Source organism: Lolium rigidum, chromosome 2 (assembly GCF_022539505.1).
Source record: "Lolium rigidum isolate FL_2022 chromosome 2, APGP_CSIRO_Lrig_0.1, whole genome shotgun sequence".
NCBI lineage: Eukaryota > Viridiplantae > Streptophyta > Magnoliopsida > Poales > Poaceae > Lolium > Lolium rigidum.
In genome coordinates this window covers 94,414,665-94,429,509 of record NC_061509.1, presented here as the reverse complement: position 1 = coordinate 94,429,509, position 14,845 = coordinate 94,414,665, and the positions used below count along the sequence as shown (strand labels likewise).

The following is a 14,845-nucleotide window of genomic DNA, read 5'->3' as shown; positions in this document are numbered from 1 at the left end:
TCCCCTCCCGCCGCCACGGCCGACCAGAGAAGACGCAGGTGTTTGCAGCAGCAAGCAGAGCTCAGCAAGAACATCTTTATTGACGGAGACTGTGGCTCCCGTCGATTGATCCACCTCCGGCCACCGGAGCTGAATAGATCGAACAGAAATCCCTAGGCATCCACCGATCTGGCCGAATAGATCGGGGATTCTGCTCCAAACTACGGGCATATAGCCCAAAACTATCCTAGCTACTAACCTATACAGGGGCCAGTCTCCATCCCTCCAACCCCTCCGGCCGGCGAGGCCGCCGGAGAAGGCGGAGGAAGGAGCCGGGAGCGACTTGAAGTCTCTCAAAGGAGGAGAGGAGGAGAGCGGTGCGGGGTGGGGAAAGTGAGCCTGACAGAGAGGCCTCTAGATAGATATAGCCTCTCTTGATGTTGGAAAGGAATTATATGAATGCTGTTCAATGATGATATGGAGGAAATGTTTTTTTTGTAAAAGTAAAATCACACGGGCTAGTGGAGACTCTCCCGGTGACCTTGAAGCTGGGTGCGCGTGCTTTAGTTCTTGGACCTGAAACGAACAAGTTGATCAAACAACAAGACGAGCTAATTACATATCCGGCTGCGACAGCCGTACCAGTGGGCAGTGGTAGCGTCATTCGCCACCACGCCAAACCCATACAGACATAGTAGTACCGTGTAGAATTAAACCGCGCGCGTCCAGCCATCCACCCGCCTGCCAGGAGGCGACATCACGCACTCACACTCACAGACGCCGACGCGCCTCCCGGCCACGATAGCTAAGCTATTCCCAATTCCAAATCCAGAGGCCATAGACGGCGGCACACAGAGCGCAGAAGCTTTGCTGCAGCAGCAGCAGGAAGGAGCTCGCTCTCCCTCTCGGTTCACATCGACGGTGACGAGGAAGGTGGAAATGGGAGGCGGCCACCGTGGCGTCCGTCTCCTGCCGCTCCTGCTCCTGTTGCTGGATCTTGGCTTCCGCAATGGCGGCCGGTGCGCGGCGCAGAAGCTGCCCGAGCAAGAAGGTGAGGGGAGCACTAGCGGTGCCTACTTTTGAGAGTAATTCTGTGGCCGCCTCTTGTTTTTGGTGTTCTCTCTCTGTGAAGCAGCATGTGTGCGCACCTGTGTGGGTGGCTGCTTGGCTGAGCTCATCTTCTGCTCCTTCCCCTCCCCTCGCGGCATGGTGGTTTTTCTGCATAGTTTCATTCCTTCTTATTTTTTCCAATTCAATATTCCTAATTAACTTGGTAATTTTTTTCATTCGAACAGCGCAGTGTCAAAATTGAATTAGTACTGATTCTCCTCAAGCGACTTACCAATCAGAAAATTGTTGGTTCAGGTTACTAATACTAGGCAGAGAGAGAGAGAGAGAGAGAGAGAGAGAGAGATTAACCTATTGTTTTTAGCTATCAAATGTTTTCATGTGCTTCCTGGCGAAAAAGAAAAGGAACTTCCGTGTGTTCATGTGCATATACAGAATTACAGATAGATACTGTACCACCTTTTGATCTGAAATAATCGTTACGCCTTCATGTGTCCGTATAATAACCAGTACCTATTTTATTGCCGTGAAATGTTTGCAGCAGAGTAGGATTGTACTTGCGCAAAAGATAAATCGAGAGAAACGTCCCTTTTTCGACAGTAGGGGGAAAAAATATCCTAATCCTACAGCAAGAAATGCCAGTCTGCTCATTCGGGGTATCAGTCAAACATAAAGCTATAGGTTCTAGCCCTCTGTTCATGCGGCTGGTGCCGCTTCCTTCGTCAAGAAAGTGGGAGCATCCCGCTTCAGTGCACGTCGTCAACTCAAGCGCGATGTTTGACCCAAGATCTGCGCGCTCTCTCTTCCTTTTTCCCCAAGATCCCACAACTTATAACAGAACTTCGAGTAGGTGTTGCTCGTATTGCTCTTGTCCAGTGGGCCAGGTGTTTGACGAAATTACTGAGAGGTGCACCCCCGGCTGTCTTTCCCGGCATGCCCAAATATGGCTCGTAGTGGTGTCACAAGACATCTTTTTTGAGTTTAGGTGATGGCGGTGTGCTCTGGTTCCTTGCGGTGTGGAACAAACACTGCCATCCACATGTCACCAGAATGATAATGGTCTTTCTTGATGATAAGTGATAAGGATTTTTTCAAGTAATGTAGTGTTCTTGCCGTCTAAGGTCCACCGCTGATTCTTCAGAGAAGTGATAAGGATGAGGTGCTGGCAGCAACATGAAGATGGTAGCTGAGTAAGTCAGAGGGCAACGCCATTGACAATGCTGACATCTTGTGGGTAGCAAAATATACAAGCTTCTCGCACAGGCACATGGTGATAACTGAATATTGGTAGGATCATACAAGGCACGCATGGATGTTGGATTGTAGCCTTTACTGTATTTTTTTTTGCCACAGTTGGAGAAATGGAATATGAAAAACCACCTTCATTTAATATTCTGCAATTTTGCATCATAGTTCACTGAACAATTCATTTATCTGTATTCCACGATAATGATAATTAAGCAGCATACTGTACCAATTTGAAAAATGCTCATGTCTGATTACTTTACCTTTGCCATACTAATCTGACGCTACTGCTGTCTGTTTATCTCTTTCTGTGGAATGGGAAAGAACAGAAGAGATCAACACTCCTAATCTGATGCTACTGGTGTCTGTTTATCTCTTTCTGTGGAATGGGAAAGAACAGAAGAGATCAACACTCCTAATGTTCGTACGTACTAACATCATTCTGTTAATATTTAAACTTTATTTTCTTTTTTCAGTGGAAGCTCTCAAAGGTATAGCACGCAAGCTTAACAAGACGGATTGGGATTTCAGTGTGGATCCATGCATTGGGTCTGGAACTTGGGTTAACTCCACTGGATTTATTGTCAGCAATGTGACATGTGATTGTTCATTCCAGAACCACACCAACTGTCATATTATTAGCTTGTAAGATATGCCATTTGCTCAATAATTTATGTGCTCTGAAATGGTTCTTATCCATAATCCTTCAACTCTTCCCTATCTTCCATTTTGCGCTTAATGCTATTGTTTCACGCCTTTGTTTATATACATCGCAGGCAGCTTATGCGTCTGAATCTTAGTGGAGTTCTACCTGAAGAAGTTGTCAACCTTACTTATCTACGTTATCTGTAAGTAACTCAATTAATCTACTGGAATATCAGGATATTCACAGTTCATCAACAAAATGTTTTGTTAACATTGCAGTGACTTGTCACGCAACTTCATTCAAGGACCGATTCCAGCATCATGGGCTAGCTTACAAGTTTTTAATCTGTATGTCTTGCACGTCCCCACCATCATGTTGTCAAAATTAAGCATGTAAGTTGTGCCATTTGCTCAACCTTCTAGTGAAACTACAGGTCTCTTCAGGGAAATCGCATATCTGGAACACTACCTAAGGAGCTTGCAAGTATGCCAATGTTGAAGTCGTTGTGAGTTCTAACCACACTATGATTACAAGTACCTGCAGCTTTCTAGGGTAAAACTGAAAGATGAAAAGAGCTAACTTTTGTCAGTCATTATCTGCAGACAGCTAGAAGCCAATCAGTTTGAGGGCCCTATTCCACCAGAGTTGGGTAACATCATCAGTTTGGAGAGATTGTAAGTCCTTATTTTTGCTCAGACAAAGCTACTATCTATGTGTTGTGGACTTAGATCCACAACGGGATAACTAACGTGCAGAAGATAGCCAGACGGCGTGGCTGCGAGGGGTTGGGAAGACATATAGGTTGAGAAGAGAGAAAACTAGGGAGAGATTAGATTGATTGTTCTTGCTTGTCTCAACCCTAGATACATGACATCCTTATATTGTGGATGCTTAGACCCTTGACCTCTCCTAATACGACTGGACTCATTGGACCTTTCCTTATACAAGTGCTCTTTCCTAATTCTACACTTTCCTAAAGGACTCTTGCTGTCTCCTGATACAGTACGCCCATCCCTGGTCTTATTGCCATCCGGCTGGCCACATCCATCTTACTAGCGTCCACAACACTATGATAATTGAATTATCTTTTCACTGGTAAATCCTCACTACTGAGGGACTTTGCCATTGAACTGTTGTGCATCTGAACTGAAGACTAGATACTAAAGATTAACCTACATTTTTTTAATTATTTTTTGACTCGAAAAATTTAAACTTAGGATATGTTTCAATTGGATCTTTTGAGGTTTTGCCCAGCTACAACTTGACATATCATGAATTCGAATATCCAATGAACAAAAATATTCACATAGCACCTTCTATGTGTTAATGTTCTCACATTATTACAGCCACTAGACAGTATAGCTAAAAGGTCATGTTGTAAATCTTATTTAGACAATTCCTGTTTATTTTCCATTCCCCTGAGATACTGATGCATTTTATTAATACCAAAATATTGAGACTAGCTCTTTGAGAATAATTTTTATGAAGGGTAATCTAAAGTTTCTTGAATTATTACTCATTTTTCTCTTACAGTTTCATTTCTGCAAATAACATCACAGGAGAGTTGCCCTCAACCTTTTCCAGGCTGACAAATATGACAGATTTGTATGTCTCATTCTTACTTGATTAGTAAATTTATTTCTTTTGTGGCAACTCTTGATTTTTTATCTGGCAAATGGCAGCCGAATTGATGGGAACAACATTTCAGGAAGGATACCTAGTTTCATAAAGAACTGGCAACGGCTCAACAGAATGTTAGTGTCACTCTCATATGGAACATTTCATGAAATGATTTTTATTCTGTTGACTCAAAGTTTTTTCCTTACATATTGTCTCCACTTTCCAGAGATATGCAGGGTACCTTGATGAGTGGGCCTATTCCTTCAGAAATAGCTTTGTTGAGAAACTTAACAGAACTGTATGTACATTTTACTTCTCTGTACTAGCGTCCTACTGATATGCTTACTAGAATCTTGTATTTGGATTGTTTATTTTTTGAAGAAAGTAGTTCATTGATTAATGGTAGTACATACATAATCAGGAGGGTGACTGATTTGAGTGGACCAAGCATGAATTTCCCTCCCTTACAAAATGCGCAATACCTAACGGAACTGTGAGTTTACCTCTGTGTATTTGGTACCAGCTCACTGTAGCTCTTCCGACCTGATCGCCAGAATACTGAATTCTCTCTGCATTACAGGGTTCTGCGAAATTGCTCCATACACGGGAAGTTACCTGTCTACCTTGGTCAAATGCAGTATCTAAAAGTACTGTAAGTAATCCTGTTTTTATAATGCCTCACATCTTCTCGTTTTAGAGTGGGTATTCCATTTGTTTTACTAGTAGCACTTGGCAACCATCAGTATGGGTGGAACAAGAAAATTTATATTTTATGTATCCCTCCGATCCATAATAAGTGTCATGCCTTTAGTTCAAATTTAGGTCAAATTTGGACAAATTTGAACTAAAGACACTTATTATGGATCGGAGGGAGTATATTATGTTAGGGGTTTGCAGGAATAGATCTCCTTAGGTGAAGTGACAGCTTGGATATATTGTGTGATTCCAAATGTTTTTGTGCTTTCTTGATATATTCACCGGTTTAAAGCTGTTCTTTAAAGCTGATGTACATGTATGGTTATATGAATATCTGGCATAGTCTTCATGATTGCACTCTGTTGTTAATTTCAGGGATCTAAGTTTCAACAAGTTTTCTGGTCAGATTCCAGCAGAATTTGGAGGAATGGTGTCACTACAATTTCTGTAAGAGATTTATTCTGTGAGACATAAGTTTGCAATCCAACCTATTGTCTCCTTTTTCAACAGTATAATCTAAAACTTTCTCACCAACATTATGTTTTATCATACATTTTCCAATACCCTCATTTCAATTCTTGAGAATAGGTACTTAACAGATAACATGCTGACTGGAGATTTGCCTGCTTGGATGTTGAAAAACAAGGCAAGCAATAAAGTAAACATGTGCGTATTCCTCAATGCAGTACTTTTCTGTGGATACAGTGTTTTGTAACTTTTTATGGATAATAAGGAATGATTTGCACTATTATTTTTCTCCTTCTGTTCTGTGATTTGTTCGTGGATGACATTTCACAAATGTCTTTCAGGGATGTGTCGTATAATGACTTCACGGGTAACCCTCCAACTGAGTGTCAGCAAGCAAATGTGTATGTTGCGCATTCAAAGATCTTCCACTCATTAACTTTGCCTTGCATGGTGCTCACATACCTTGCATGCTATAATTGCAGAAATATGGTGTCAAGCTTCTCAACGAATGACAGTTCGTAAGATTCTATACTTAAATGTCCAGATGATTATTTTATATGAAATGTCCTTGAAAGAAAGAAAGGCTTTAGTGCATTTGTACTTCTTTGTTTTTTTGCAAGATTGCGGCCATGTTTAAGAAAGAACCTTCCCTGCATGGGCAAACCGCAATGTAAGTTTACTTGCACACTGGAGATGGACCAGCAGTACGTTTAAAACTTTAAATATCTAATGGCATCTGAAAATTACTTCAAATACTTTCAGATTACTCCCTGTTCATTAACTGTGGTGGTAGAAGTGTTGTGATAGATGGGAATGTCTATGAGGATGATTCATCTCAAATTGGAACATCAACTTTTGTATTATCTGATGATAAGAGGTGGGCTTATAGTAGTACAGGAGATTTTGTGGGTAATGAAAATGCTGACTACATCGCTAGAAATAAATCAAGACTCGCACTGGCTCATCCCGAGTTATATACCGAAGCTCGCCTCTCCCCTCTTTCGCTGAAATATTATGGCCTTTGCATGGAGAATGGTGAATATCTAGTCAATCTTCATTTTGCTGAGATTATGTTCACAGACGATCATACATATTCTAGCAATGGAAAGCGTGTTTTTGAAGTCTTGATCCAGGTACAGATCCGCTCTGTGATGTGTCCTCTTGTGTTTACCATAATAATTGCTGGCATCTTGATTCTTGTTTTGCAACTTTTTCTAGTTCATTGCTCATCTTAATGCAATTTTGGTTCCAGAGATAGACAACTATTATAGTACCATACTGCAGAGCATTGTATGGTCTGGATCATTCTCTGCCTTACTATTAAATATATTAACTACAAACTCAAGTCGTGGACTGAACATCAGAGGCTGGACATAAAGATGACAAGTGAAATGTGATTTTTTATTTCTCTGAGTAGCTTAATGTTTGTTGTGGTAACATAAAGTTCTGTAAAAGTTCCTGATAAAGCTGTTCCTTGATCTCGTGACCTTAGCACCTTCAATCATTTCAGGGTGCTAAAGTGTTAAAAGATTTTAATATTGAAGATGTGGCTGGCGGTGTCAATCGGGCAATTTCAATGAATTTCACAACCAATATCACGACAAATACGTTGGAAATCCACTTCTACTGGGGAGGCAAAGGTACAACCGCTATACCGTACCGGGGTGTGTATGGTCCATTGATCTCAGCCATATCTGTGACACAAGGTAAGTCTTCAGTTTTGCACTCCTGCTAGCCTTTTAGCCTGGCATTTTTGTTCTGTTGTCAAGTGGAGACTGCACAACGGTATTTTATATGCATGGAAGTTACCTAAATGAATATTAGTGCAGTGCACAGGAATCACCATGGTATCTCTACTGGAGTGTTTATTACCATAATAACAGCATCATGCCTAGTTATCGTACTTCTGCTGGTAGCCTTCTATATCAAAGTCTTCCGGAAAAAGAATAGAAAGGGAACTGGTGAGTTGATCTTATAATTTTATTTTTGTCATTCTTTCTACATATATGTTCTAAGTCATTTTCCTTGTCATTGGTTTAACATATTTCTTGTAAATTAATAATTGATCAGTATTTTTAGTTACTTTGAAACACCACACTTAAGCAACCTTGAAGATACTACCTTTGTGCGCGGAAAGGTCTTTTGGCACATGAGCTCTACTGATCCCTCTATATTAACAAAAAATCAAAAATCATATATATAAGTTTAATTTTTTTAAAACAATTCTGGACTTTGTCAATGATATATCCTACAATCATGAAAAATCTCAATGCAAAATTCTTTTTTATTATGGGCTACACAACAATTACAAAATCAGATTTTTTTTTGGAGATTTGAAAATGTGATACTCAGATCCACATTCTTTTTGTAGCTCAAAATACACATTATTTCCAATTGATAGTTGCACGTTTGTGGTATACATCACTGGCTACATCCTGTGTTGTTTTCAGAATTTTTCAAACTCAGAAATATGATTTTCGATATAAAAAAAATGGGATTACTGGTGCCCATGTGCACCAAATCTCCACTTGTTTGTGCGGTATTAAATTTATACAGTTAGTTATATCTAAAGACAAAAAAAACTGTTGCCGGTATTTATTATATTTATAATATATATACTTTGTTTCTTGCTAGCTAATATTGAGCATTGCATTTCCTGATCTCGCAATATAGAATATCACGGAAGTTTTTTTTGCTGTTATTTCTTGTACGAGAATTTTTCAGCACTCAAATCACAAGGTTTCCACCGGTGTATTGTAGAAACGTAAGATATTTCCTTGCTCCTCTGCAAGTTGGTGTTTGCAAGTCGAAACTAATACCCTCTTTTTCCCTCTGGCACCAAAAGAAATATTTGTCATTTCTGAGCTTATAATAACATCAAGATTCCCAAAAGTTCCTGTTAAACTTTCCGTTGTTTTCTTGGGAAAAATACTTCTCACTCACACAATGAATAAAGCTCCTTGTTCGGTGTTAATTTTGGAGTCATTTGGCTCCTCAATTTCATTCATGGCTGAATACTCATTTATTCACAGGCCATGTTTTGAAGCTTATAAGGTAGTTTATATAGAATAATTTTAGTGAGACAGTTTATTTCATAACTAAGCCTGACAAATACGATTTATGTTGTTTTTTAATTTAATATCACAAAGCCACTTGCTGCATTTATGTCCTGGTTATATTTTCTTGTGTATCACAGGTAGACAATTATTTTACCTTGGAAGGAATACCAGTACTTCTGAGCTTCAGGCGAGGGCACAGTACTTCTTTAGCTTAAAAGAGATAGAGTCTGCAACAAAACATTTTGATCCTGAAAGTAAAATAGGTGAGGGTGGCTTTGGACCTGTTTACAAGGTAAAAACTATTGAATTTAAGATTCTCTTCTGGTCGCATGGGGAAAAAATAATGGCCCTCTTTTAAGAATACCACAAACATTTTTAGGATAAAATATTTAGTTGAACATTCTCAGAATATCTAAGATACCACCTAATGAATCTAGAAAGTAATCACGTATCTGAATCAACCAACTAGTAGAAGCAAAACAATCATTTCCATTTTGTACCTGTTTTTTTTTCTCGCTAAATGCAACATTGTATGTAACTGCATAAGTTGTAACACACTCTTTGAATTCCTTGTCTTCAGGGTACTCTAGATCTAGGAAGTAATAATTTTGGTGAATCAACCAACTAGTAGCTTTAAAACAAATATTCTCTATATGTGTACATTTTTCGTAAGTTGCAAAATACATAAAATCCCTTGTCCTTCAGGGTACTCTAGCAGATGGTACTGCAGTTGCTGTCAAGAAACTGTCCTCGAAATCAAGCCAAGGGAATCGTGAGTTTTTGAATGAGATAGGAATAATATCTTCTCTAAGACATCCAAACCTTGTGAGGCTTTATGGTTGTTGTATTGATGGAGAAGAGCTACTGCTGGTGTATGAATTCCTGGAAAATAATAGTCTTGGCCGTGCACTATTTGGTAAGATCCTGTGATTCTCTTACTATTTTTCAAGTTGTCTCTTCAGTTCTGAAATGAATTTGTCCAATTAGTGCAACACTCATCATACCTGGAAAGTACCTTGTTCTAATAAAAGAGCATTTTTAGGCCGCGCAGAACGTCAATTGAAATTAGACTGGCCAACAAGGTATAGCATCTGCCTTGGAACCGCGAAGGGCCTAGCCTATCTCCATGAGGAATCAACACTGAAAATCGTCCACAGAGATATCAAACCGTCAAATATTCTTCTTGACGAAAGACTTCAACCTAAAATATCTGATTTTGGTTTGGCTAAGCTGAATGATGACTGTGGGCGTGTGAGCACTCGTATTGCTGGCACTGTGTAAGCTCTTCTGCCACTTGCTTGTATATCTTTTTATCTTTCTATTATATTTGAATCGATATGTCCATATTCTCAGATAGCCTTGTTAGTTTCAGCTACTGTAATGTCTTCATTTTATATTTGACTTTCACATGTTTAATTTTTTTCCTTCAAATATTCAGTCTCTGTCGTCTCACCCTGCTATTAATTCTTGTCAGTGGATATATGGCTCCTGAGTATGCCACAAGAGGTTGTTTGACACGTAAAGCAGATGTCTACAGTTTCGGAGTGGTGACATTAGAGATTGTTAGCGGGGAGAGCAATACAAATAGCATGTCAAGAGAAGAATATCTCCATCTTCTTGATTTGGTATGCTATCATGATTTATTCGGTACAAACTTTTTGTCTCTAACAAATGTCATAATGCCATAAATCCTAATATAAACTTTGACCAATGGGGGACTGGATATACGTTGTTAGATAGAGGATGAGACCTCTCCATCCGCTGCTGGAGAGGTCTCAACGGGGGAATGGCTATACGCGTTAGATAACACCCCGCTTAATTTGTCCCCTTGGAACTCGAATCCGGGTGGGCTGCCTGCGCACTCACAATCTTTGCCACTGAGGTAGCACCCAGAGTCTCACGAGATGTACTTTTGGGATGTTAGTTCCTCCATTTGGAAAATTTTCCTAGGTCGCCATGTATTTAGATCAAGGAAGCACCAACTACCCGCAAAAACACTACTACAAGAAATGCTGGCGTGGGATTATATATAACCCTATTAAATGACATATTATAACTGTTAAACCTCTTTTACCACATCAAAATCGGGCTAGAAACTGAAATGCGGGAATAACTACTGCTCCCTCCGATCCGTAATTCCCGGCACTTATTATCGATCAGAGGGAGTACTATGTTTCTCGACAAAGCTTTTTGACACAAGCATTGCATATTCTAAAAGAAAACTACTACTGTATAATTCTTCAATGGACAAACATTAACTGCTGATAATCTTGTGACACATTTTAAACAGTATTTGTTTCTTTGCATTTGTTCCCTTAGGCCGAAAGATTGAAGCAGGAAGGGAGACTTTTAGAAATTGTCGACCAGCGTCTTGGTTCTGAATTTTCTCAAGAAGAAGCACTGGTGATGCTGAATGTAGCTCTTCTATGTACAAACACATTACCGACTCAGCGGCCGAGAATGTCCTCAGTGGTGAAGATGCTTTGTGGCCAAGCCCCTATTGAGGTTACGCCTGACGATGATCTACAGGAAGACTTGAGGTTCAGTATCGCCCAGTCTGGGAAGTCCATGAACAGCCGAACAGATTGGTCTTTTGCGCCATCAAGTGATCAATCAATCTTGCTGTACAGCGGTAAGGACAGCGGTTACCTCCCATCTTCAAGCTCATCTTCTCTGAAGCTGTGAGCCTCACAGCCAAAACAAGCTAGGTTAACAATGCCAACATTTTTTCGGGCATGTTTCAGTAACAGTAAATGGACAAGTATTTAGCACAATTTTTCTGATTCGAAATTGATGTTGCCATTCATGTTTCTTGTGAAATAGCCCGTGACATCTGACAAGAAAAATATGGAAATGATGTGTCTAACTCGTGAAGTGTTAAGAAAATGTCATTGTTTCGAGAGAACCAAAACATATGTGACCAGAGTCATGTCAAAACAAGGAGTGAACTTGATGCCTTGATGGTATTCTGGAACTCTTGTGGAGAGGTTGCGCTTGGGTCTCTTGTTATTTTATGATTTGCCACACTTTTCTTTAAAGTGTCTATTATTTGCCACATGACCACCACCTGTCAGTGACACATAAAATGGCAAATGATAGAAGTTGTTGTATCGGTTCAAGAGGACAAAAACATAAGGAGAGTGAAGTTGATTGTAATCACGAACTCATGTGGAGACTCGAGAGTGAAGACTGGTACGATGAGAGGAGAGCGAGCGTAGCGAGCGGCCCCGAGCGCCGCCTTTTGCGCCTGCCGTCTGCCACTCCGGTGGCGGCGGTCCACCCCCTCGCCGTGGCCGCCGGCTGCCGCGCCTCTCCCCCTTCCCCCTCTCCCACCCCTACCTTCCTTGCCCCCCTCTCCCCCCTGGCCGCAAGGTCGGATGAGAGAGCTCCTAGATCCAGGCGGTTGTCAGATATGGTCGACGACAAGGAGGATGAGTCGGCGGTTTCGGAGGCCTCCTCCCGCCGTTCCTACTCCGTTGTGGTGCGCGATGGCTCTCCGAGCCCGGTGCGGGCCGAGTCGCCGGAGTTCCCGCGCCCGGACAGGGCCTGGAGCTCCCGCCCACAACCTGCTTGACAGCTTGCCTCAGTGGTGACGCGCCCAGATTCCTCGAGGGCAGCCGGTGGAGATGATCTGCACGGTCGTGGTGGGCGGCGCAGACCCCAGCCCAAGCAGTAAAGCTGTTGGGGCCCCTTACCGTCGCTCGTGGTGCCGTCGGGCATGCCGGCGGGCTTCGCAGGTTTGTGCTTCAACTGCAAAGAGCCAGGGCACGTCGCCGGCATGTGCAAAGGGCCTCCCCATGGCCTCATCTGCAAGAGCGAGAATCATGTGGCTCGCAAGTGCCCCGAGGAGGTGGTGCCGATCGCTGGCGAGGTGGCCCTGGGTGCTTCGCCGCCTCCCCGTGGTGGTCCTCCTCCTCCGGCGGCACCAGTTGCGGTGGCTGCTGCTCCTACCTCAGCCCCCGGCGCGCAAGGGGATCTCTACCGCATCCCAGCGTTAGCGCATGGGTCCCAGAGAGGGCTCACCGCCGCCACCCCCATACCCCGTCCTTCAAGGTCGCCTGGGTGATGGTGGCGCTGCGTCGGTGGTGGAGAGGCAGGTCGCCGGTCCTTCGGCCTCTCGTGGTGTTGTGGACGAGGCTCGCGAGACGCCATTTGAGCATGGCTTGCGGCTGGAGCGGGAGATTCGCGCGGCGCCGCCGCTGCAGCCGGAGGAGAGGGTGCAAGGCGTCTCCTTTTACGATAGGGAGCGCCGAAGGGAGCTAGAGTTGCGCGACGCTACGCTTCGCGCGGTGGTTGTGGCCTCTGCCACGAAGCAGCGCCTAGCTCCGGAGATGGTTGTGGATGTGGAGGCGGCGTGACCGGCAGGTCGCCAGTCATTCGGTCTCTGGTGGTGTTGTGGACGGTCAGCTGCGCGGCAGCGTCGGCGGCCATTGTTGAGCGCTTCCCCGAGCTTGAAGGGCACTTTTCTATGCATGGGTGTCACCAACCCATTTGGCCTCTGGTGGTGTTGCAGACCTCCTGTTGATCTTCGATTCTAGGGCCAACCGAGATATCCTGCTCACCGCTGTCGCCAACCCGTTCGATGAAGGGACTTGACGCTCCGTTTCGGCGTGTGTAACCATAGCTCCAGGCGACGCGCCGCTGCTTCCGCTTCTGCGTTCATCTGGAAGTGGTGGGCGTCCCGCCGATCCTGGAACCTGGACACGACCAGGTGCATCCTGGGCTCATCTAGGTGGGTGGAGCGCATAGGCTCGGATACGGCTAACCGCGCCGACCTTGGAACCTTCTGCATTACGGTGTGGACGGACAACCTCTCTAGGCTCCCTCGAACAAAGCAATTGTGGCTAGCGGAATCTTTGGTTTTCGATGACGACGATGGCCTGCTGCTCCCAGCCGAAGCGTTGATACATGAGGAGGTCGCCTTGCTTGACTACGACACCACCGTCCACATTGTGCGCGTGGAGGACACCAGTGGCACTGCTAGCCGCTCCTTTGCGAGCGGTAGCCATGGTCTCGGTCCTGATGGAGACAACGGTGGCCGGGGCAATGGCGGAGGTCATGCCCCCCCCCCCTCCGGATGATCGCCGTCGGCCTGCACCTACCCATCGGTGGAGGGGTGGCGTTGAGAGGCGGGTCGCGATAGGACACACTTAGTGAGACCGTGGCCACCCGTCGTGGAGCTGGAGGTTGCCCTGCCTGTCGATCACGCGGCGGTGACCGTCCAACATGCGCCGACCCCTCTCCGCACCTACGGCAACGGCTTGGCTCGCTCTTCGGGCCTGGTGGCGGGCTTGTCTGTGGAGCTGCCAACACCGGCGGCCAAGGAGGTTGACACCAAGGGCGACATAAGTGCCTTCGATTTCTTTCGGCAAGGCTCGACCACTCCTTCGCTTGGTGGTCATGGAGGTTTTTCGAGCTCTGCTTCGATCCAATCAGGGAATCTGGAGGAGTGGGCTGCGGTGACCCAGCATACCACTGCATGTTGTACTACGCAAGTCGTTGACATAACACCAATGAAACACCGTTCTACTAGTATTACATCCCTCAGAGTGGTACAACAGAAACATATGCGAATCCAAGACATGTCTATAGAAGTACACACGAACTGTTTACAGAAGATCAACACGGCCTCCTACTTTACAGTGAGGTAAAACTGTAAATAAAGCTTCAAAAGAATAACTCGTAGTGTAACTTATTACTAACTCTAGCTGTAGAGATACTTGACTAGCTATAGAACTCTAGCTACTTAGGTGCTAGGATTAGGGAAATGATTCTCTTCTATTACTAGTCTAGGTTTCCACCCTAGCTGATGTAGAAGTGACTCCATTGACTTCATTGATTGGATTCTCCATCTTGTTGTAGTTGACTCCTTTGTCTTCGAGTTCCACGGTAGTTTCTCCTTCGGTGACTTTAAATCTAAAAAGGGGGTTAAAGAGGGAACGAATGAGTACGAGCGTACTCAGCAAGTTCAATAATAGAAATAGGTGTATCATGCACTAGCTACAGCCATGAACCAGAAAGTCATAGGCAATGCATGTTTTTGTAAACATTTCTTCAAAAGGTT

At 43.7% G+C, this 14,845-nt stretch overlaps 1 protein-coding gene across 2 annotated transcripts; it reads left to right on the top strand.

The window, feature by feature from the left end:
- Window positions 1-744: 744 nt before the first annotated feature.
- Window positions 745-11,692, top strand: LOC124692097 (probable LRR receptor-like serine/threonine-protein kinase At1g53440). Of its 2 annotated transcripts, none has more exons than XM_047225397.1 (24): window positions 745-1,030; window positions 2,769-2,937; window positions 3,069-3,140; window positions 3,217-3,285; window positions 3,372-3,443; window positions 3,541-3,612; window positions 4,472-4,543; window positions 4,621-4,692; window positions 4,785-4,856; window positions 4,980-5,051; window positions 5,139-5,210; window positions 5,630-5,701; window positions 5,843-5,920; window positions 6,064-6,123; window positions 6,205-6,240; window positions 6,343-6,392; window positions 6,485-6,855; window positions 7,233-7,428; window positions 7,552-7,683; window positions 8,919-9,073; window positions 9,487-9,697; window positions 9,833-10,058; window positions 10,256-10,406; window positions 11,101-11,692. In XM_047225397.1, the coding sequence occupies exons 1-24, from the start codon at window positions 919-921 to the stop codon at window positions 11,464-11,466; spliced, it is 3,030 nt and encodes a 1,009-aa protein (XP_047081353.1). In that variant the 5' UTR covers window positions 745-918; the 3' UTR covers window positions 11,467-11,692. The 2 variants fall into 2 exon arrangements, with proteins under 2 accessions (XP_047081353.1, XP_047081352.1); XM_047225396.1 differs by having other exon boundaries at window positions 747-1,030; window positions 9,824-10,058.
- The last annotated feature ends 3,153 nt before the right edge of the window (window positions 11,693-14,845 follow it).